Source organism: Talpa occidentalis, unplaced genomic scaffold, assembly GCF_014898055.3.
Source record: "Talpa occidentalis isolate TD23 unplaced genomic scaffold, MPIMG_talOcc4v2.1 talOcc4.16, whole genome shotgun sequence".
Taxonomy (NCBI): Eukaryota; Metazoa; Chordata; class Mammalia; order Eulipotyphla; family Talpidae; genus Talpa; species Talpa occidentalis.
The window spans coordinates 80,782,787-80,807,830 of record NW_023601653.1 but is presented as its reverse complement, the minus strand read 5'-3'; the positions used below and the strand labels follow the sequence as shown (position 1 = coordinate 80,807,830).

The following is a 25,044-nucleotide window of genomic DNA, read 5'->3' as shown; positions in this document are numbered from 1 at the left end:
ACAAACTTACAAAGTTTTAACAACATAAACAAAATCATTTGTTAGTAGTACATCTGAATCTGGATAGTGAAATCAATAGATGAACAGTTATTCAACATAATGTACACTTTGCTTAAAGACTGAAGAAGTATGGTTAGAGTTATATAATTGAAAAATAAAATTTAAAGCTGTTTTAGTAATATCAGCAGTTAATAGTATTTTTGATACAAAGATGCTGCAAAAAATATTTCCCGCAATTCTCTTTACCACTGTTTTCCTTTAAAACATCTAAATAGTAAATCTGAAGAAAATTCAAACATTTTCTCCATTACTCTCATGGTCTCAATTACACATGGCAAAATGTTAAAGCCTTAAATATTTTTTTTTTGGAAAATGGGGCTATATTTACTTTATATTCAAATGTCCCCCTAAATTCACCTAATACTTATTTTGTTGTAGTATTGAACTCTCTCTCCTTTTGTCATTTTTTATGTCTTCATCACAGTTCACTGAGAAGTTGCAAGAAGCTACATTGGTGTTTTAAACGACGTTTCAATATGAAATCTAAAGCTTGAGATTTTAACTATAAATTAATATGTTTATGAATATGAAGCATTTTATATATTGTATCCTGGATATAAAGTTGCTCATGTTTTAGTGCCTCTTTATTTCTAGAATTTTATTTAATCACAAAAGAGAAATGAAAAACCATACAAGGCAGATAGAATTTATCCTTCTGGGACTGACGGGTAATTCTCAGTTACAAATTATCATTTTTTTCTTTCTTTTTCTAAATTACCTGCTGAGTATGATAGGAAACTTAACGATCATTGTTCTCACTTTACTGGATCCCCATCTCAAGACCCCAATGTATTTCTTCCTTCGTAATTTCTCTTTCCTGGAAATTTCATTCACCAGTGCTTGTATCCCTAAATTCCTAATCACCATTGTAACCAGGCAAAAGACCATTTCCTATAATGGCTGTGTATCTCAACTGTTTTTTTACATATTCTTGGGGGTTACAGAATTTTTTCTTCTAGCAGCTATGTCCTATGATCGCTATGTCGCCATCTGCAAACCTTTGCATTACACATCCATTATGAGAAGCCAAGTTTGCCATAAGCTTGTACTCAGCTCTTGGGTGACTGCATTTCTGGTCGTTTTCCCTCCATTGATTCTGGGTCTCAACCTAGATTTCTGTGCTTCAACTATCATTGATCATTTCATTTGTGATATTTCTCCTTTTCTGCAACTTTCTTGCTCAGACACCCATTTACTGGAACTGATAGCCTTTACCTTAGCTGTGCTGACTCTCGTCGTCACGTTGTTATTAGTGGTCCTTTCTTATTCTTGCATCATCAGGACAATCCTAAAATTCCCTTCATCTCAACAAAAGAAAAAAGCCTTCTCCACCTGTTCTTCTCACATGATCGTGGTCTCCATCACATACGGCAGTTGTATATTTATCTACATAAAACCATCAGCAAATGAAAGAGTGACTTTAAGCAAAGGAGTTGCTGTGCTCAATACTTCAGTTGCCCCTTTGCTGAATCCTTTTATTTACACTCTGAGGAACCAGCAGGTTAAAGAAGCCCTCAGAACTGCATTTAGAAAGATATTTTGTGCTTTACACAATTAATAGTGTGTATTGAAATAATTGACATAAAAATATGAACAGAAACTATATTGACTTCTGGTTTAAGCACTGGTATCTAATATTTGCATCATCTTAGCTTACCGAAGTTTAGAAATTCCATTCTATACATTCTTTTTAACTTTCCTTACAGTTTTTCAGCATGAAATTTAAGTTAGAAATATGATCACAGATTTTATTTTCTCTAAAAGCATGTTAGAATAAAATAAATACAGGTTTTTATTGCACTATAGAAGATAGGTTTGCAGAGAGCTGGATATGATAAATAAGTTAAATATGGCCCATGTTTTACTTAAAATACATGCTTTTAAAAATTCCTAGATACAATGAATTTTGTAATTATTAAGTATGCTTAAGATGTTTCAAGAGAACTTGATCTTTAAAGGGACAATGTAGAGATATGTCTTGTAAAATTATTTATTTTAAAGTGTAAAAGTATCAACATAGTAAGAAAGCACAATTTCCTTTGAAACAAATCATACATTTTATATATGTGATTTTAGTTTTTGTTTATGTTGGGCAGTTGATTTCCAGTCTTTTAAAAAAACTATAAGCAATTTTAATCTCTTAAAATTATCAATGAATGTATTGAATAAATGAGTATATATAATGAATTTTATACCTTGTTAATTATTACATTTTATTTATTTTATTGTCTAAGATTTATTTATTTTATGCATACAAGAACTGGGGTATAGAGGCCAGAGGTGTGGGGTGGTGGTGAGAGGATTCACCAGAGACAGAGTGGGGAGCAGAACAGGCATATCTACTGAAATACATTGCTGAGGGGAGCAGCAGGGAGGCAGGAGAGGTCTGCTGCACCATGTGGGTAGCTCCCTGGCCTGGGATAGAATTCGTGCTGCAGTGGTGATATTGGGATAACGCTGAGCATTAACCCCTAGGCCACCAGGGACGCCTCAGTTATTGCATTTTAATTCTGTACAATTTTCCTACAGAAAATGACATCAAATCAATTTCTTAAAATTCAAATGACTTTAAAGATAAAAAGTTTCATTTTCTCCAAAACTGTTTCACTTTACTCCAAAGTGTCACTCTTAGACACATAGATGCCCAGCTCTGTAATGATCCTAGTGTACATACCATTATAACAATTGCTTTATACTGAGATGGTGATTAATGATTAGAAAACATCCTCTTCCATCTTCAATATGTGCCAGTGGTATATATTTTTGTTTGTGTTACAGATACCATATACTTCCCTAATCAATATTCTGTCTATTAATTTTAACAACAGTGGGAAAAGAAAACATTCATGGATGAATAAAAATATATTACTAGGTTATTGGTAAACTTTGATCTTAACAACTACAAGTAAAGGAATTTTGTAAAGATACATGTATATTTAAAAAAGAGATTAGTTCTCAGATATCAAGATAATGATTGCCGCTATTAATCCACCTAGAATAAGTGGAGGAGATAAATGTATAGAGTTGTGTGTTGCATAAATTTCCCATAATTTTATCTTTCCCACACAGTCTCATTGAAAAAGAATGAAAGCAACATTCTGTGTTCCATCTTCATTCCTGTGGCAAATAACATTTCCCTAAAGGACAGTAAGACAAAAATAACTCTATCCAACATGCTCCCACAGTATAACTTTGATACTCCTCCCAAGAGATGGAGGATCTAAGTTCCTCTCCTTGAATTTGAGCAGCAACTACTGACTGTTCTAACCACTACAAGTTACACCAGGTGATTCTAAGTTTAGGTAACAAAATATATATAGCTCCGGTCTGGGCCCCTCTATTTTGAGACATGGTGGAAAAGCTCAAGTTGATCCTAAGATGAGATAGAGAGGTGCATAGCAGGCAAACCAAACAAAGAAATCTGACTATTAAGGCTACGGGGGTGTGGGCATGAATGGGGGAGAATGAGAGCAAAGATGGAGTTAGCCCAATGCACATGATAGGGGATTGTGCATGTCTTGGTGGTGGACATAGTGGTAACACACTGGAGGGGTGTAAAGTATGCCTCTGAATTATATACAGCACTGTAAACTGTTACCTCTATAACATAATAACAAGTAATAAAACCAACCAACCAAGAACAGAAAACAGAGGTCTCAAACTGACAGCCAGATCCTGCTACTGGACCCGGAGACAGTGTCGTAAGCTGGCTAGCTCTTTGTCTTTGAGTCTTTCCTAGAAGGCTCCAGAGAGCAAGGTGCAGACATAAGATCTGCTGTTAGTTTATGTAAAAATTCCTGATAACAGAATATGTGACACTATGACTTCTATACAATAAAGCAGTGAAGTATTTTTAATGGAAGTTTCCTGGCAAAAACATGCTTACAATTGGCAATTATTTTTCCTGTAGAAATCATACCAAAAGTAATCCATAAGTCAAAGTGGAAACCTGCAATTGATTAATTGATCAATCACGAATTTAATAAGAATGTGGCTTATGTTTGTCAAAGCTCATCTAATTGGATCTTTAAGTCTTATGCATTTCGCAAAATGTAAATTTACCTAAAAAGGGAATTTTATTTTATTTTATTTTATTTTGATTCTTATTTTATTTTTTTATTTAAATTTTATTTTTATATTCCCCATACAATTACAACCCCCTTATTTTGACCCCAAGCCCTCCTTTCCCCGCCCCCACCCCCCATAGAGTGTCTCTGGTTCATAGTTGTTTGTTGATTTTGATTTTCACTTTCTTATAGTTATTCATTTTCCTGGTCCCTTATTTAAGTTTTCTAGATTCCTGCTATGAGTGAGACCATCTGGTATTTTTCTTTTTCTTTCTGGCTTATTTCGCTGAGCATGATCCCTTCCAGCTCCATCCATGTTGCTGCAAATTGCACGTGTTTATCTTAAAAAGGGAATTTTAAACACAATTCTGAACACAGATTTGTTTTACAAAGTTGTGTGGACTGTCAATTCTATAATTGCTTTGTTTGTATTCTACACATATGCAATTATTGTGGTAAGTAAAGTGACTTTAAAACAGTTCTATGATTCTAACCTTCATGTTCCAACACAGTTATACCACATTACAGATCAATAAATAGGGAAAAATCTGTATTTGAGAATGATCTATTTTCACATACAAGTGACGGAGATCTCAAGCTTACCTGTATGTAATGTCACCCTCACAGACTTGCCATACCACAATGCACTCTTGATTTGGAAGCAAAGTATTCAAATATCAACACATGGGATTCCAAAACCACTGCAATTTTCCCCACAAATAACAATCAAAAGAAAGTTGACAGTGAAGAGAAAATTTTAGTTTTCCAATTCCATTGATAATTTAAAAGAAACTTTCAACTTCCCTTACAAATTTAAAATAAATAGTTGGTCAGGAGTGAGCTTAATATTGGAGCTATTTTATTCAATTAGTTCCTTGCCCTTTCTGTGTGTTAGTCAGAAGTAATTAGTTACTTTCACAGAGCGATAGCTTTAAAAAGTGGGAGTATTATCAGTAGATTTTTGTTATTTTTCGTCTTACGTTAACAAACACACTATTGTTCATGTCCCACCAGAGTCACCAAAACAAACAAACAAAAAACCACTATCACTTACTTCAAACTGTAAGCGCTTCAATTTAGAAATATTTTCAACTGTCTCTTTGATCTTTTATTTATTTTTAATTAATTAACTTATTTTTATTAAAATTTTTGATTATGGCAACATTGGTTTAGAACACTTTTTATGATTTAGAAGTATAGTATCCCACCCTATCCTTATATGTCACTACACATCTACCACCAAGACTCCCATGGTCCCCCAATTTTTTTAATTCCAGTATTTTATGCCCTTTAGTAGTTCTTTATTTTTCCTGTTCTTGCTGATTTGCTACCCTTGATAGCTCTTAAAATCTGTCAATTGACCTTGTGCTGTATGTGATGGTATTTGTTGTATTTCATCATTTAAAATGTGTAGTGTGCCAACATGTTCTTATGTAACTATTCCATGTCTGTAACATATAAATGATAAATGATATGTTTAAATACGTTTTATATTAAATGTGTGCCTTAAGTTAAGTTCTTCTTTCATGAAAATAAATAAATAGCTAAATCATCTTATCAGGGATTGTGAAGATATTTCCGTATCTTCAATTTTAATTATTCCAAATTCCTCTGTCATCTCCATTTCTACTTTGTTGGTGTCATTATTTTAATTATCTTGTGATGGTTTGTTTGGTTTTATTTATTTTTAATCTATCTTTGATATTGGTGTTTTCTGTTTTTTATTTTATTCTTATATTTATAATATTAATTTTAATACCTTTGTTTTAGAACAAGCCAGTGATATTACTACATAATGTAATGCCTATATAATTTATGTGCTTTTGAATATTACTGTTTTCCTTCTTTCCCTACAACATTAAAAGAAAGACTAGGGGGCCTCCCCGGTGGCGCAGCGGTTGAGCGCTGGGTTGCGAGGCTGCCTGCAGCCTCTGCAGCCGGTTCGATCCCCGGCTGCTCCCCGGCCACCGGAGGAGGGTCCCACATGGCGCGCAGACCTCTCCTGCCGCCCGCTGCTCCCCTCAGCAGTGTACTTCGGTCCTTCTGCCTGCTCTGCTCCCCGCTCTGGCTCTGGTGAATTCTCTCGCCCTCCCACACTTCTGACTGTACCCAGTGCATGTATAAACCAAACAAACAAACAAATAATAAATAAATAAATAAATAAGACATGCCTCTAGAAAATTAAAAAAAAAAAAAAATTAAAAAGAAAGACTAGGTCAGTGGTGGAGACAAGTTTAATGGCTTGGAAATATGTTTTTTAGTTTCACATGAGTTTGGTTTGGTTGAAGAAGGTGTTTGAAAGAAGATGGGAGGTTAGAATGCAGTATCAAATCACTAAGAAAGTAAGCAGGGCCAAATTAAAGGTATAAGCAATGAAATAAGTTAGAAGTTTTACTTAAGTACTTAGAGGGCTTTCATCTCTCATATTACCCTGATTCATCGAAGTTTTGAGAGAAATGCAATCCTCTTTAAAAAGTCATTGAAGGCTTGTTTCACTTGCTTATTCCTCAGGGTGTAAATGAAGGGGTTCAACAAGGGAGCAACAGAAGTAGTGAGCACTGAAACACCTTTATTTATGGCTACCTCATCCTTTGCAGAAGGTTTGATGTAGATGAAGATGCAGCTTCCATAAGCGATGGAAACCACCACCATGTGGGATGAGCAGGTGGAAAAGGCCTTCTTCCTTTGTTGGACAGAGGGGAACCTCAGAATTGTCTTAATAATGTATGTGTAGGATAGAAACACACACACAAGGGTGATAATGAGTGCAATTATGGCCATAACGATAACCATTTGTTCTATTACCCACGTATCTGAACATGCAATCTTTATGAGGGGGCTTGCATCACAGCTAAAATGGTCAATGGCATTGGAGTCACAGAATTCAAGCTGAAGGCCCATGCTAAGAGGTGGGAGAACAATCATCAAACCAGATACCCAACAGCAGAGGACTAGTGAGGCACACACCCTATTGCTCATGATGGTCATGTAATGAAGGGGTTTGCAGATAGCGACATAGCGATCATATGACATGGCTGCCAGGAGAAAAAATTCTGTTGCTCCGAAGAGAATGACAAAAAATATTTGACTTGCACAAGCATTGTAAGTAATGGTATTATCCCCGGTTGACATACTGTACAGAAACCTAGGAATACAGACAGTGGTAAATGAGACCTCTAAGAAGGAAAAATTTCTGAGAAAAAAGTACATAGGAGTTTTAAGATGGGAGTCCACCCACGTGAGGGTGATAATAGTAAGATTCCCTGTTACACTCAACATGTAGGTGAAAAATAGAAAGATAAAAAGCAGGATTTGCAGTTGTGGATCGTCTGTTAATCCCAGCAGGATAAAAGTTGTTATTGCTGTGTGATTTTTCATCACAGACTTTTGGACTCTGCTAATAGGCATATAAAAATCATAAAGTCTTCATGAGGAAGTAGATATTCAATATCTGTAGCAAAATGCAGTATATAAAAGCCAGGCAAACTCCTTTTTACATCACGGTCAATATTGCCACAATTCCAACAGCCTTTCTGAATTGTGTATGCATGAGCAGGGGATAATTCCTTCAGGATTCATGAAATTGTGAAAACAATTATTAGTTTATTAAATCAGTCATTACCCCTTGAAACTGACAAAGGTAGTTGATTGCAATTCATTGCATAGATTGGAATTACAAACGGGGGGAAAGGTGATGTTGCTTCATGTACACTATAACATTCTTTATCCAAGACAGACTTTGGCTGTAGGACAGTTATGAGCATGAAGAGTTATGAGCAGAGAGTTAAGAGCATGAAGCTTCTTCCATTGTTGCTATCAAAGGATGCATTTTTCTTCTGGAAAACAAGAAAACAACAATCACAACAAAAATCAACACTGGTTCCTAGATTTTTCTTTTATCTCTTTTATCCTTCTGTCCTTCTATTCCTTATTCTTAACTCCCAGAGGGTTTGGAAAGTATTTTATATATAGCATGGGTAAAATTTACCATCAAGATATTTGCAAAAGGATTTATTCTCATATGTGCTCATGTTATTTTTCAGTCTGTTGACATATTTCCATTTCTCTCAAATTCCTGAAGCCAAAGGTACACTTAATATCACTAACTATAATTTTCCAGGCTGTGTCTTCTTACATAATGTTCTTAATTTCACTGAAAAGGCAATGGTGTCTCCACCACCTGAAACCCTACTCAGTTTAGACTTGAAGTCTCTACAACCTTTCATTGCAACCACCCACAGCTTTTCTTACACCCTCAAGGACTTCTTTTTACTATTAAGACAGCACATTTTTATAGTTATTTTGCCTTACATCACCCACAATATTTTTTTAAATTAAAATTTAGTCATTCATCGAATTCTGTCATCATTCTGATTTTTGCTCCTAATTCTAAATCTCACTTCTCAATGTCCTACTCTATCTCTTCATCTTCTATTCATCTTTGAATTATTGCTGTTCTGCAATGTTCTATCTTGAGTACTTTAGTTTCATGATTTCTGTTTGTGATTCATCTTACTTCACACTTTTCTTCATGGGTGACATTCACTCAGTGAAAAGGATTTTCATTGAATAGATGAATTCCAAAAGCCAAAACTTTTCCAAGTAAAAAACACTTACCATATCTCTCACCTGTTGGATACCCCACAGACACCTCACATTTTGTCTGTTCAAAGTGAAGTCTTGCTCCCTCACCATGCCTTCTTCTCTTCCATTGGTAACTATTTCTCACAAAGATTGATTTCTTTTGTGAGGACGCTTCATGAACAGTACCTTCCCTATATTCTTGCCTCAATACTTGTAAGTTCCTTACCTTTCTTCCTTATAACGGAAATTGCAACAGCATTGACTAGTTGCAATTCTCCACCCTGTCTCTTGTGCAAGAGCTGCCTTGTGCTTATTTGTCCTTGAGGAGTCTCTGAGAGTATCAGTTCTTCAAGGAAATCTTCATTTATCCTTCCAGGGTGTGAGAGTATGATTCTGTTATTTCTAACCCCTTGTTACGTGTGCTGTCTTGAAAAATAGGACTGTATATTTCAGTATACTTATATATTTCTGTTCAATATTTCTATAAATTTCTCCAAAGTAGAGATTATACTTTATATATTTTTATATTCCCTTGTGGATAGCATGTGTAAGGCATAATGGAAGTGTGAATTGAAGAAATAAAAGAGTTGTCTATGGGCTGAGACTAAGCTGTAACTTCAATGTCTCTTCTGATCACTTGGTCCAACAGCTTTATTTTCTTCTCTCCTTCAAATTTCACTGTAATTTTGAGTACATTCTTAAGTAAAAGGCTTACAGTTGAAATCCCAACTCTAAACTTTGTAAATCTGCCTTTTCTAGACTCTTCCTCTGGCTTTTGAACTAGTCCTTATTTTATCGCTTCTCGGCCTTTTGGCTAAGATCAAGTGTGTGAACTAGTCCTTATTTTATCTTTAATATTATAATTCTCCATCTATTGCTGTTATTTACCTAGTGGGCTGTTTCTAATAATCCCTCTTCTGGAGATTTGGGCATTTCCCCACTAACCAGAATTTGCTCCCCCTATGATATTTTATAGAAACTGAAGTAGTTTTATTCTTCCTCTAAGAGAGACTGTGTATTTTAGAATGCTTTCTTTAGCTTTCCTGCCTTCTTCCCAGACCTCAGTACCCTTTCTCTGATAAGAACTGTTTTTCATTCAAAGAATTACTTTGTATAGTTTCCATTAAATTCTACAGGCATTCGCATAGATGTTATATATGTATTCCTTCTAGAAGTTCAAGAGCCTCCTAATATTCTTAGGGTCATTAGATCATTTGGGTCACTAATAAACTCTAAAAACTCTGCTACCGTAACTGTGTCTGACATATAACAATTACTCAAGGCGTTTGATGAATGATGCACCTAAGATGTACTTTTAGGTGTATTTGCATTTTAATTTTTTAAAACATGGTGAGAATTTCAGGTTATACTCACCAGGGTTAATTATTCATAATGGTAGTTATGAGTCCCTGTTTGAAACCTCAGTCTCTGCGGTTCCTACGATTTCTCCATCATTGAAGGAAATGGTGTTTCCATGGGAGAGATCAATTACTATGTTGTATGAATAATTCTTCAATCATTCATAGTTTGCTTTCAAATACTTCCTATAAATGAAATGAGTCCTCTGACACTATCCAATGAATTCCTTACTGCCTATGGACACGTGCCTTATAAAATCCCATGAGGTACACGTGGGAAAGCCAGCTTTGGCTTACAGAGACCATCACAGGAAAACGGATGCAAAAAAAACAAAGAAAAACTCTAATTTAAATGTTACAAGCCTAGCACAGCTAATATGAAGACACAGCAAAGCTACTGACCATTGCTCTCCAGAGACAACCTGGCACATAGTTACCTCAGTTAAACACTCAAGGTTTTGCAAGAACTTGGTAAATAATGGAAACTGTTTGTTTTGGTGATGCTTCCATTCTTAAGAGCATGAGGACTTTGTGAACGTCAGGTGCTAACCAACAGCCTTCAAGGAAAGGAAAGCAGAGTTCTTTGTTTCCAAAATTACTATGACTTTTCATATCTCGTCAATATTCCTTCCTCTATGCAAATCTTATTTTGCCTTTGTTAAATAGGATCAATTTCCCTTGTCCTCTGATTATGATATATCTAGCATTTCTTTTTTGCCGAAACTCTTTCCTCAGTTGGCAAATTGTTCTTTACAGAATAATTCTGAGATTAAGGGAACTTTTCCACCAAGTCAAAAGTTGCTTTGGAGGGACTGAATTACATCTGCTGAAAAATTTTCATCATAAAATAATGTTTACAATTTAGAAAATGTAGATATCTTTAATGATGTAATATTCTTTTTGAGTATTACTTCAGGGGGTTGGGAGTTGTATTTTTGTGTTCTCATAAACTAACACCATAGATGACTACTGGTCTATGCAAAAACATACAAAGGGATATTGAATTATACATAATAAGTCCATAATTTTCCACATTAAATATTAAATACATTATGGAGGAAAATGCATAGAAATATTTCTTTATCTTATTTATCAAAAAAGAAAATAATTTTCATATCTGTGTAGTGTTCAGGATCATCAACCTAAATTTACTCACCAGGCATCTTTGGGAGGATCTTGAGAGCTCCTAGTTTTCCATTTTCATACCATATATTAGCTATCGTTAGAGGCACTTTTTTATTTTAAGTCTTGGAAACATTTTCTTTTGATCTATGCCATGAAGAGAAGAAAACCAGTGTGAGGGAGAACAAAAGATCTTCCTCTGGGTTCTGGAAGAGCTCTGATCATTCTGAGCAATGAGTTGGCTTTCAAATATTAAAGTTAATGATATTTATGTTTTTCTGTTCCTCAATTTTCTGGAGGTACCCAACGATCACCTGAATGAGTTAAGGTTCCTCAGTGACCTATTTCCTCACGTCTCTAACAAGCCTCTTGGGTAATATACTTTGGCAAAATAACTAAATAAGCAACAGCATCCATGCTGTCATCTGAGATAGTAAAGTAGAACAACAGCATCAGATGGAAGTCAGGTGCCAATCCTACCAACCAGAAAAGGAACACAGCCTGATTCAGTTCTCTGCTACACTCTCTAAGCACATGGGTAGAAGAGGTTTAATAATTAAATATTTTGCTTTACCTGATCTCCCATGACATAACTGTTTATAAAGTGTCTATTTACTGTTATAAACACATTGAGGAAAAATACCACGTATTCATTGATCTTGCGGAACAAATTTGCATTATTTGTCATAGGAATATTTTTTGATGTGTGAAAAACAGGAAAAATATTACAGACATATTATTTTTAAATTAATGTAACATTGGTTTACAAAACAATGTAAATTTGAGATGTAGTTTCATACCACAGGACGCTCAACACCTAAGTTCAAGCACCGTTTCCTGCTGTCAAATTGACCTCCTCTGCTCTTTCCTCCCACACACTTTCCCTTATTCTCTGGTGACCACTGTTTTGTTGTCAGAATCTAAGATTTTCTCTTATTGTGTTTTGTTTGCTTCTTTATATTCCACATATTAGATAATTCATATGGTGTTTGTCTTTCTCTTTGTAACTTATTTCATTTAGTATCAACAACTTAAATTCCATCCATGTTGTTGCAAATAGGAAAATCCATTTTTAAGTTGTTCAGTAATCTATGGTCTTTCATCCCCATGTTTACACTGACGTGAAGTTGCAGTATGGAATTATATGAGTTTCAGGTATGCATAATTAAAAATTAACATGTGTATAAACTACATTAAATTCACCACTAAAAATCTAATTCTTTCTCCATACATTTGGGTTCTGTTTATATGATTTACTCACCCCCTTTACCTTATCTTATGGTAGCTAATAATTAGTCTTATAATCTAAAATTTTATTTGGTTCATCTGTATGTTTTCTTTATATACCACGCTAGACTAAAATCATTGGTGTTTGTTCTTCCCCATCTTTCACTAAACATAATACATTCTCTGCCCATCCATGTTGTTACAAATGGCAAGTTTTTATAACTTTCTTTTTTAGCTGAGTGTTGTCCTATTTGTATAGATACCACGCCTTCTTTATCCAATTATTGAAGGACATGTGTTACCCTCAGGCTTTTGCTGTTATAAATAATGCTTCAATAAACACGAAATTGTACAAATTCTTTTGAATTAGTGTTATCCTTTTTTTTTTTTTCAGTTTAATATCCCAAAGTGGGATAACAGGATTCCATGTAATTTCTATTTTCAATTTTTTTGAGTAACCTTCATACTGCTTTCTTTAATAGCTGTACCAATTTATGATCCTACCAACAATGTACAAAATAGCAAGATTCCATTGTTAAACATATTGTTTGTATTATATAAATATGCACTTGTACTAAAAATTGGCTAACTTGTAGTGAAATGTATGTATTATAAAGTTTGCCACTAAAATTGAAGAACCATTCACCCTGGAAAATGTTAGTTTGGAAGTTTTGTGCTTGGAATATCTGTATTATATATTATAATCATTATAAGGGAACATGAAAGTGTTCTCAATTGGTGCCAATTCTCATGAACTTAAGGAGCAACCTGCCTCCATCTTAGACTGTGGAATATAAAGTAACTAAATTAATAGTTAGATAAAGACAAACTGAAAAGCTAAATCTTGGTAGAAGACTGCAGAGTTGAAGGACCAAGTACAGGAGGAGGTGGAACAGGTGTAAGAAAAAAGAGGGAAGGGAGCACATTGGCCTACGGTGGTGGACTATGGGTGAGCTGGTGGTTGGGTACATTATAGTGGTAATACCTGATGGGGGCACCCCAATATTACCTTAAAAATAAATAATTAAATAAATTATAAAAGAGAAGAAATTTCCTCCTACCGAATGTCTGTATTTTTACTCAGTAACATTACTTGGCATAAGAATATTTTTATGCCTCTTTTAATTTTTATCACTTTTGAGGTTTAATATATTAAATTATAATAATAGATTTGTTCACTATTGGATTTCTCAAATAAGGTATTTGGTCATGCATGTTATTAATTTTACATGTTGCTGGATTTGGTTTCCTAATATCTGGAAATTATCAGTCTCTTCTTGTGTGTATATGTGATATCTTTGATGAACTTTGGTATCAAACTGTAGAAATTACAAGGAAAAACATAAACAAATGAAACTTAATCTACATCTTTCAATCTGTGATAGGAACTTAAAGGAGTAAAACGAGCAAAATGAAAGACTGGAGAATACCTAAATAGCATACTTTGTATAGAAGATTTAGTGGAAATGTACTCTATAAACTGGTGCAAGAAAGTTCACCTTCTTTTAATGTGCCCTTTTTATGTTTACAAAATTATTCAAAAGGAAATCCTATTAAACTCTTAGACTTTGAGGTAAAACAGAAAATTTTATCTGATCATAATGCTATAAACTAGAAATCAATAGTGAAATTTTAATGGGAAGGGATGATTCATCATGTGTCTTCAAATTTAGGTAAAAAGAAAAAAAATGATATTCATGATTTAAACCACCCCATTGTCCTCAGTTCTTTATTAGGCTGATGCTGAGAATGTGGCTACATATATAAGACACCTGAAAATTCTAGGCTCTAGTAACCTTTTTAAAGTGGTTAAATATATACTGTGATTCAAATATTTGACTCGCATGTGAATATGACAGATAATAATACAAATTTGATAAAATATGTTTCTTACACAAGACTGTACTAGTATAAATTTACCAAGAGTATGTCTTTCTCTAAAGAATGTGTAGGTCACTTTTATTTTGAAAGGGTCTCTATAGCTGCAGGTCTGCATGCTTTCCATACATTTGTAATATACATTCCCATATTACCCAGATTTTTAAAATTGAGGTAACATTGGTGTACAGCATGTATATGATTCAGAGGAATGGGTTCACAGCCCCTGAGACATAACCATGTCACACCCACATCTATTCACAGTTACCAAGTAAATTACTGATTTAAAAATGGATGATGTATTTTTTTTTTACATAAGAACTATTTCCCTGTTATTTTTAAGCAAGAGTAGGTTCCAGCCTCCAATTCTACCTCTCAGTAAATATTGTGTTCCACACTGATATGTGAACAAAGGTAACTGTAACAAGAATGAGATTAACACAGCTATAATAACCAACCACCATTAGTATGACCAGCAGAATGTTAAGTGTACAAAGGATAGCAATAAGTACAAATCCAGATGACCTAAAACCAACACATTTAAACTAACCATCTATTGTGGTCTAGAATCACATAACTGAGCCTCTTGGATTAAAGAGATGGTAAGTTATTAACACCCATTCAAAGATGAGTCAATCAATTCTTTGAAACTGGTAATTCTCTTAGAATTGGTGCCTGGGTTTCTTCTCTCTCTCTCTCTTTTTTTTTTTCCCATAAATTGATGAGTAGTCTAGAGCTTGTAAAGCACTGTGATACTTTTTATGTGACAAAAATACCCATGTTAAGGAAGACAGAAACAAAACAAAGAAATGCATGATCCAGAAAAAACAGAGAGAGAGAAACACAAGAGTGAGGTTGATCAGCAATCATTCATGGCAAATGTGAGCTCTTTCTGACTCCTGAGATAAAACGAATTTTCTGGGATTATAAATCTTTCTAAGATTATCAAAATCTTAGATAATCTTTAGATTATCTAAATCTTTGGATAATATGGTTTTCATTTTAAAATGCGGCTTGCAAAAATATAATTCTCCATGTTACACTAGGTAATCAAAACAAGATTAAACCAATTTACAAAAGAGATATGACAATACTATTAGCTAAGATACTGTATTGCTCTAGAGTTACAGACCACAAACTTGGGTAAAGTTCCCTAGAGAGCTTCATCACCAAGCTACATGTGCTAACTCTTTGCACAATTGTTTTATAGAGCATGATCCCTTCCAGCGCCATCCATGTTGCTGCAAATTGCATGAGTTTATTACCATGCAATTATCTTAATTATAATAAAGTAAAAATCAAAATCAACAAGCAACTATAAACCAGAGACACACTGCAGTGGGTGGAGGGAAGGAGTAGGATCAAAACAAGGGGGGTGGAAATTGTATGGGGACTATGACCAAGATGAAAATGCATATATTGTACAAAAATGAAAAATGATGTAAAAAATGTATAAAATGAAAAAAGAAAAAAGAAAATCAAAAAAGAATATCAAAATGCAATCTAATATAAAAAAGAATTGTTTTATAGAAACATGATTCCATTCCATTGCCTCCTTTTAAGTAATACTTTAATTATACATGTCATACACACATGAAATGGTATTAGTATCATAGTTTATTATCTTAATTATTCTTTTTTTTATTTCAAAATCAGTCTCTGCATATCTTAATTATTCTTAATTAAGCATTCATACAATAAATTGCTAAAAACAAAACTATTAAAGTTCATTCTAAACTTTCTTAATTTAATTCTTGTTTGTAAATAAATCATTCCTGTGTTCCATACGTTTCATCTAAATATCATATGAAAGAAAATGAAATTAAATTAAAGTAGAGCACATGTATGTAATAAATTTCACATGTAAATATAAAAATGCTTAGGTACAAACATATGCAGGTGAATTCATATATATGTATAGTTCTATGATTTAACAGCTATAAATGTTAATGTCATATTCTGTTTGATATAATAGACATTGATAAATATCACCACAATGTATATTATTTATAGTTCATACATTAATATAGAAAATGACTTTAGTAATTTCCTTGTGTTATGCTGTAGGATAATGCTACAGATCACACCCTTTTGTGCTTAAATTAATGTAAGGAGAGTTAGTAATGTAAAAACATTGAATCCAAAATTGCATAAATAATTGCATTACTGAGGAGGAAAAAAGAAGATAGAGGAGATATAAAAATTAATTACTTGTCTCTCCAGTTAAAATTGTGCTTTAGTTATAAATTAAAGTCAGACCAATGTTTTTGAGGAAAACATCTTTCTCACAACATCTTTAAAAGCTTGTTTCACCTGCTGATTCCTTAAGGTGTAAATAAATGGGTTTAGCATAGGAGCCACAGAGGTGTTCAGCATAGCTACCCCTTTGGTCAATGCAACTCCTTCCTTTGGTGATGTTTTCACATACATGAAGATGCAACTTCCATACGAGATCGAGACAACAATCATATGGGAAGAACAGGTTGAGAAGGCCTTTTTCCTTTGTTGGGCCGAGGGGATTCTTAAAATTGTTCTGAGAATGTAAGAGTAGGAGAGAATTACTAACATCAAAGTGGACAGAAGAGTAATCACAGCTAAAACGAAGCTCATGAGCTCTAAGGTACTTGTGTCGGTGCAGGAGATTTGCAGCAAAGGAGCAGAGTCACAGGTGAAGTGGTCAATGACCCTGGAGTCACAGAAATCCAGCTCAAGGCCCATGATGAGTGGTGGGAAGATCACCAAGAACCCAGCCAGCCAAGAGGAAATGACCAGCTGGTAGCAGACCTTGTTACTCATGATGGTGGTATAGTGGAGGGGCTTGCAGATGGCCACGTAGCGGTCGTAGGACATGGATGCCAAAAGAAAAAACTCTGTTGCACCAAGGAAGATAAAGAAAAATACCTGAGCTATACAAGCATTATAAGAAATAGATTTGTCTCCAGTGAGGATGCTGATCAAAAATCTAGGATTACAGACAGAAGTAAATGAAATTTCTAATAAGGAAAAATTTCTGAGGAAAAAATACATGGGAGTCTTCAAGTGGGAATCCAGCAGGGTAAGAATGATGATAGTGAGATTTCCAGTAACACTCAGTAAATAGGTGAAAAGCAGAAAGAAGAAAATCACAAGCTGTAATTCTGGAATATCAGTCAGACCCAGGAGGATGAAATCTGTCACTGATGTTCTATTTTTCATTTCTGGTGCTCGATTATTGAGAAAATACTGCTGTGGTCAAGAGAGAAAATAATGAAACAGCCAAGTATAAATAGCTATACCTATTTTTTTTCAGAAAATGATAACTTTTCACAAGAAGTAGCTGGGACTTCAAAAAATTCCTTCTATGCATTTTTCACAAGTTTATTATTGATCTAATAGGTACATTTTTTCTGTTTAATAGCAATCTTATTATTCTGAGAAATGTCCTGTGATTCCTTCCTATGTGTTTATTCTGTGTCGGTTTCTTACAATTGTTGCAAAACTTGTTGCTTCAACAAAAAATCTTCTCCTGTTTTTTAGCTAAAATATAGAAGAAAGTATGCTATTTAAAATGTCACATTTTCCAGGCAGAACGATTTCTGGTGATAATGGAAATCTGTGATTAAGCCAACACTGATTAATATTTTCTAGTGAAAATTCTTAATGTTCTTTCTGGAAAGTAGTAAATACTCCCTTGACAGGTGTATTTATTTATTTATCACCCTTTTCCTAGTGAAAAACTGGAGGGTAAGTCATTATAAAGTTGAATTGTGAACTTTTGTTTATATTAAACTATGTTTTTTTAAAAAAGATTTATTTATTTATTTATACAAGTACTGGGCACAGTCAGAAGCTCAGGAGGGCGAGAGAATTCACCAGAGCCAGAGTGGGGAGTAGAGCAGGCAGACTGACGAAGTACACTGCTGAGGGGAGCAGCGGGCGGCAGAAGAGGTCTGTGCGCCATGTGGGAACCTCACCCGGTGGCCAGGTATCGAACTGGCGCTGCAGAGGCTGTGGGCAGCCTTGCAACCCAGCACTCAACCGCTGCGCCACCAGGGTGGCCCCATTAAACTATGGTTTATGAAAATGGTGCCCAAATTTTTCATTGTCCTACACATATTTCTAAACATTAATGGAACTTCTGAACCACTATCTCTATTTTGACTTTTTAAAAAAGTTTCTTTCCATGAAAGTGGAATTAGTAAAATTTTCTTGTTTCAAAATTCCTAATAAAATACATTTTTAAAAATCCTACTTAATAGTTGAGCATCAGAAATTATGTTCACAAGATATATTAATGAAGTACAGGGATATTCATACATAGAATTTAAACATAGAATTTAAATATAAAACATACACATATTTTACATACATTATTTAGAATTATCTTGGACACTTATGACAGGTACATGCTTTATGTCTTTCTAATGTCTAAATGTACCAATATTAAACCGACATATTCTGACATTCATTTTCATGCTTCATTATGTCCCCATCTGAAATATAAATGCGGGCCTCCCTGGTGGTGCAGTGTGTTGAGCACAGAGCTGTGAAGCTGTCCGCAGTCTCTGCAGTGCAGGTTTGATTCCCAGCTGGCCAGGGAGATACCCACATGGCGCAGCAGACCACTCGTGTCTTGCTGCTCCCCTCAGCAGTGTTTTCAGTCTGTCTGCCTGTTCTACTTCGTGCTCTGTCTCTGGTGAATCCTCTCACTTCTACCACCTCTGGTCTGCACCCCAATTCTTGTATGCATAAATAAATCTTTAAAAAAATAAAATAAAAATATAAATGCAGGACATATATGTATACATACATTACATATATTAAGTAAAATACATGTACGTAATACGTTAATATACATTTTGTGAAAAAGAAAGAGAAAATGAAGAGAGAGAGAGGATAAACAATAGTAATCCATTGTGATAATAAAAAGAAGGGGAAACTTCAACTAGGAATAGACAGAGAATACTTACAGTTTGTAAAACGATGGATGGGTAGAGCTTAATATTGGATCCAAACTAAGATACTCAATTACCTTAAATCGGAAAACAAGCAATAGGTTAATGCTATGTGGAGAAATATCTTTCCCCTTGCTCCCTTCGATAAAGACCTTGGTATTCTTCTCACTAAACTCAGTGGAATAGTTTCCTCTTGTTTTCCCCACCATTGCTTCCAATCTGAATCCTGAAATATCGCACCTGATATCTTAACATGAAAACCTCAGATGAAAGTTTCATTTTTATGGAAGAAAAACAATCTAGACTCATTTTTGATCGGCTCTTCCAATATTTCACACACAACCATTTTCATTTATTTTCCTTAGGAAAAAAACAAACCTAAGACTTTTGATGTGTTTTGTTAGGGGAATATAGTCGTGCTGCAGAAATATTCTTTGAGACAAATTCCTAATGACTTTTGGGAAAATAGTAATAGGACACTAATGAATTATACACTAGAGCAACTTTGATAAATATATTTTAATTGGTTGATTATGAGTCCTGTGTCCCAGGAGAAGTTTGAGGCGATGATCCAGCGGGGTAATGAATGGGTATTTGGAGATGGGGCTGCTTAGCAATAAAAAAAAAACCCAACATTTTCAGGTGGTCATTTTCATATGATCAATGTATTATCATTCATAGCACTGAGGGGAATCAGTTTTAAAAAAACATCTGGTTCCACAGTTGATGCCACAATTTTATGATTATTAGAACTTTGAGATATGTCAGCTAACCTTTCCTTTAGAAAGTACTTCTTATTTTATCAACTCAGCTAAGTAACTGGTATATATCTAAATTTAGAAGCAACTCAAATTTCACCTTTACACTTCTATATTATTTCCAACACATTAGCATGAAAGCAAAGATTCATTGTAATAATGTATTAATGAGCAAATAGAGCTTATTCCATAATGAATAAATGCATTATAAAAAATAACTTTAGAAATAATATATTCTTGTTGAATATATTGTATAAGTGAAAGCTAGGATATGAAAATTACTTTTGTGTAACCAATACCGGTACTTCAAATATAGATTTTTAATCTATAATTGCATTGTTATAGACTTTATCAGTAATGTAGAGACATTTCATTTAAGAAAAATCACATCATGTATCTTTTGTTTTAAGAAGGTTGCCTTTATGTGATGTGACTATTACCTTTTGAGAGTAAGTTTTTCTACAAAAATAGCTACAGGGTTGTAATTTTATGAATAAATTATTCATACATATTTTCACATTTGTTTGCCTCTTATGCTTTAATGAGAATGAATATTTTAATGCAAATTTAGCTTTAAAAAGACAGATACTTTTAATTGTGTGTGATACAGTATAAATGGTGTGCATATACCTGTGGAATATTTATCCTAATGTGGTGATGTATTGCTTAGTTCTCAAAATTTTTAGAAGGCCTCCCTGGTGGCGCAGCGGTTGAGCGCTGGGTTGCAAAGCTGCCCGCAGCCTCTGCAGCGCCGGTTCAATCCCCAGCTGCTCCCCGGCCACCGGAGGAGGGTCCCACATGGCGCGCAGACCTCTCCTGCCGCCCGCTGCTCCCCTCAGCAGTGTGCTTCGGTCCTTCTGCCTGCTCTGCTCCCTGCTCTGGCTCTGGTGAATTCTCTCACCCTCCCGCGCTTCTGACTGTACCCAGTGCTTGTATAAATAAATAAATGAATAAATAAATAAATAAATCTTTAAAAAAAAAAAAATTTTTAGAAGTAAACTTAAATATATTTATTTTCACAAAAAAATTTAATGGTAAATATACCAGTTTAAAGACAAAGATGTCAAATTGAATTTATAATTTGCGGCCATATGTTATTTGTTTCTTTAATATTCAAATTGTATTATTTTTTATGAGGTAAAGTTAGTTTATAACACTGTGTGGTATTTAAGGATATAAATTCAAACTTCTTCAAATGTATGTTGCCATATCACACCTACAATCAAAACACTCATAATCCTCCAACATTGTACATTATTCTCCTTCCCTGTTTTGTCACTAGCACTCACCTGCCTCTGGTAATCTTAATAACACAGGGTTTGTTTTGACTATTCCCAGGTGAGGGAAATCATGTGATACTTGTTTTGCTTACCATAATCTTCTCCAGTTCCACCTAAGTTGTTGCAAATGATAAATGTCATCTTTTTTATAGCTGAGTAATATTCCATCGTGCATATGTACCACATCTTATTTATGCACTTATATGTCATTGGGCACTTTTTGTTCCATAACAATCTGGCCTTATAAACTATAGTAACAAATAAGAGTTATTGCTGATTTCCCTATCTGGATGAATAATGAGAATAATTATTTACTTGAAATATAAGGGAAGAAAAATCATTATGTCCTTTTGTAATATTAAACACAAATTTTATTTCATCAACTTCAGCTATAAATCTCATAACATGAATCTGAAACAGTCATATTATTGAATGTAGCATAATCTAATCATTATATGAGTTAAGGAGTTTATTAAAGATGTGCATGCAGGTGTGTGTGTGTGTGAGTGTGTATGTGTGAATGTGCATACACTGAATTAGGAAAAAAGAAAGAAGAGGCATTAGAGAAAAGATGGTGAACTTGGAAAAAACAGGAATCTGTATTTCCCCTTAGACAAATCATGTTGGAAGAAATGATCTAAAGTATTTTGGAAATTGATTTCCTGCAGTTCCCATGTGAAAACTTAGTGGTCATTATTAGTTGATTTCAGTCAATAATATGATAGCTGTTACCTGTCCCCCACCCTCAGATCTTATAGTAAGCAGTTTTAGGGTGCAAATCCATCTTTCTCAAAGTCTTCAAAAAATGAAGAAGGAAAAATTGCTAAGTCATTATATGAGGCCAACATTAATAATTTGAAAATTTTGAAACCAAACATAGCTCAGCTCTTAGGGTTAGCATTATGTTAGGGAGGATTTTGAGGTCTTATCCTCATTGTTCAAGAAATAATTTTGAAACTTATTAGCATTATGTGTTATAACTATGGGGAAGGAAGGTTAGTGGCATATCTACTTTTTTTCGCTATCCTTAAATGAGATGAAAAATTCTGTTATTCTAAATACTTGGTGCTTACAACTAAAAAACAAGAAAATCTAATGAATGTATTCTGAAAAATATTTTGTTTTAGAATTTAAATATCTTGATTTTCCTGGTATTTCTCGGAGACAGAGGTTTTTCAAAGAAGTTTCCTGCAAAAGAAACAGACATTAAAATTTCATGTGTTTTTGAATATGTTACAGGAGTGTTTGTGTGGGATTATTCTGTTAACTCTTTAACTGTATCCCTTTGGGCATAATTGGGTGTTCGAGGAATATAGAATATTAAACTTTGTAGTACTTAATATTAAACTTTGTATAAAGCAATGGGAAAAATAGTCTCTTCTTTGATTATCTTTCAAATTATCCTTTTGATAATTATTTTGAAAGAAGAGAGTCTTACTTTGGTTCTCATGTAGATTTTGGTAGGCAAACACACATTATGAGGTCAGAATTTCATTGGGACCTAGATCAACTGAGCTGATTCTATAGCACAATCAGGATGAAGAAGTAGTTTTGTGGGTACAGTGTATGTTCTCTGCAGTTAGGGAAGGACCTTCATTTTCAGTTGAATGATTTAATAAAGTACGACAGAGTTTTTTCTTTTTTTTAGATTGAGGTGTCATTGGTTTACAAAATGTGTGTGTTCATACTTCCTGAGATGTAAGTTGCCACACGACAGCGGCCGCCAAAGAGCCCAAAGCCCCCTGCACAGGCCACTGGAGCCCTCTCTACTGAGCTCCCTTCCCCACACTGCAAGTCCCATCCAGTAGCCTCAACTCTGCCGTTACTGCTAGGGTTTGTTTTGGTTTAGTACTGTCACTTCCTTTGTTTAATTTCTCTGTATGCAAAGTACAGTGAAATCATGCAGTATCTGTCTTTCTCTTTCTGGCTTATTTCCTTTAGCATGAGTATCTCAAGTTCATCCCTGTAGTTTCAAAGTGAAAATTTAATCTTTTTTATAGAGGAGTACTATTCTATTGTGTATGTGTATATATATGTGAATATATATAAATATATGTATATATACATATATTACAACATTTTTATAGTCCAAAAATCTATTTTTACTTTATTTAACTCATTTATTTTTTTGTTTTCTCTATATACCACTTATAGGTGAAATCATATTGGGTTTTCTTTTCTCTGAATCACATTTCACTAAGTATAATTTCCTCAGGTTTGTCTATGTTTTTTTCAAAGGGCAGGATTTAATTTTTTAGAGCTGCATAGTATTCCATTGTGTATATATGTGTCACCTTCCCTATCCACTGTCAATTGATGAGCACTTAAGTTGTTTCCAGTTCTTAGCTGTTGTAAATAGTGCTGCAATAAACATGGGAGTACATTTATCTCTCTAAATTGGTGGTGTTGTATTTTTCCAGGTAAATATCCAGAAGTGAGATAACTGGATCTTATGGAATTTAAATTTTTAATTTTTTAAAAAACCTTCTTGCTTCTTATAGGAAAGATTTATGTCACACTTTGCATAGTGCCAACATGGTTAAAAATCACACCGTTCAATAGCCACAAAAACTCTGAAAGATTGTGTGTGTGTGTGTGTGTGTGTGTGTGTGTAAAGAATGTAAACATATGAACACCTGGAAAACATTTTAGGGTATTGACTCCCATAGTAAATTAGGGTTATAAGCTGGCAACTTCAGGGACGTGCTGGAAGGGACTTTGGAAGAGTTAAATAGACTTCTGAGATAAGGGCAGAGAAATCCAGGAGGGCTAATGAGGACAGTACATTTTAAGGGTAATAAGAACAGTATATTTTAAGAGACCTTGGACAGGGGCAGTGACAGAAGGTAAGGTAAGAGCTGTAAAGCTGGACACGCTCTCAAGGAAGTGCAGAGAGAGCTAACACAGAGAGGTGACCAGACTTTAGAATAGAGAAAAAAGGTTTACATATCTCCTAGACACGGGCCTGGGCGTGTCTGTTACCCCTCCCTGGCATCCCTGCACTGGAGTCTTCGCTTCTGTTCCTTTTCCCTCTAAATAAACCTCTTTGTTCTCTAAATAAAGATTTGCTTCTCTCCACTGATTTATCTGAGAGCCTGTATATGAATTCCTTTCTATGGCTTCGTGATACAAAACCCCCAATAGTTCAAGGACTAAATTCCTGCCTTTTCAAATCTACATTGGGGTGAAAACAGCAGTGGCTGTGGCTGTAATCACGGTAACAGCGCACACCACTGTATCGTTGGCGTCCCATTCAATCTGAGACTACCTGAAAGTTAGAGAGTATATGGTTTCAATTACAAAAACTACAAAAAGAGCAGAAATTCGAACTAATGAAACATAGGACAAGATAGTTTCTTTCCAAAGCAGCTTCAGATGAGCTACAGGTTCAGCGTCAGTAAATTAAAAGAAAGCAGCGGGTTATGCAGCCACTGGAGATGGTAGCAGGATCTAACAAATATCCAATCCATACTTGTAGTAACTTTGGACGTTTCTTTATAAAACAATAAATGAAAATGTTGCAATTTTAGAGTATGAAATTGAATATGAAGATATAACACCTATGCATCGAAAAACACAAAAACTATAGGAGACACAGGGACGAAAAGAGACACTGGAAAATGGGAACTTAACCTCCCAGGAAAGCTTCTTTTAATACTCTGTGTTTATGACTTAAATATTTTTTTCGGAATTTCTTGATGATTACTTTTCTTTAGCTTTGGATTTGTGCCTGTAGTGATAGTTCTTCAGTACATGTTCAAACTGAATTCTGGCAT

The 25,044-nt window shown here is 34.5% G+C and overlaps 3 protein-coding genes across 3 annotated transcripts; 1 reads left to right on the top strand and 2 right to left on the bottom strand.

Annotated features, from left to right (window-relative positions):
• The first annotated feature begins 679 nt into the window (after nucleotides 1-679).
• Nucleotides 680-1,618, top strand: LOC119248452 (olfactory receptor 6C70). The gene has a single exon (XM_037515408.1). It carries the CDS (start codon nucleotides 680-682, stop codon nucleotides 1,616-1,618), a length of 939 nt encoding a protein of 312 aa, XP_037371305.1.
• A 4,945-nt stretch (nucleotides 1,619-6,563) lies between these two features.
• LOC119248451 (olfactory receptor 6C2) lies at nucleotides 6,564-7,505 on the bottom strand. Its single transcript, XM_037515407.1, has one exon. It carries the CDS (start codon nucleotides 7,503-7,505, stop codon nucleotides 6,564-6,566), a length of 942 nt encoding a protein of 313 aa, XP_037371304.1.
• Nucleotides 7,506-16,549: 9,044 nt separating this feature from the next.
• On the bottom strand, nucleotides 16,550-17,491 carry LOC119248450 (olfactory receptor 6C76). The gene has a single exon (XM_037515405.1). The coding sequence runs from the start codon at nucleotides 17,489-17,491 to the stop codon at nucleotides 16,550-16,552; it is 942 nt and encodes a 313-aa protein (XP_037371302.1).
• Nucleotides 17,492-25,044: the final 7,553 nt, after the last annotated feature.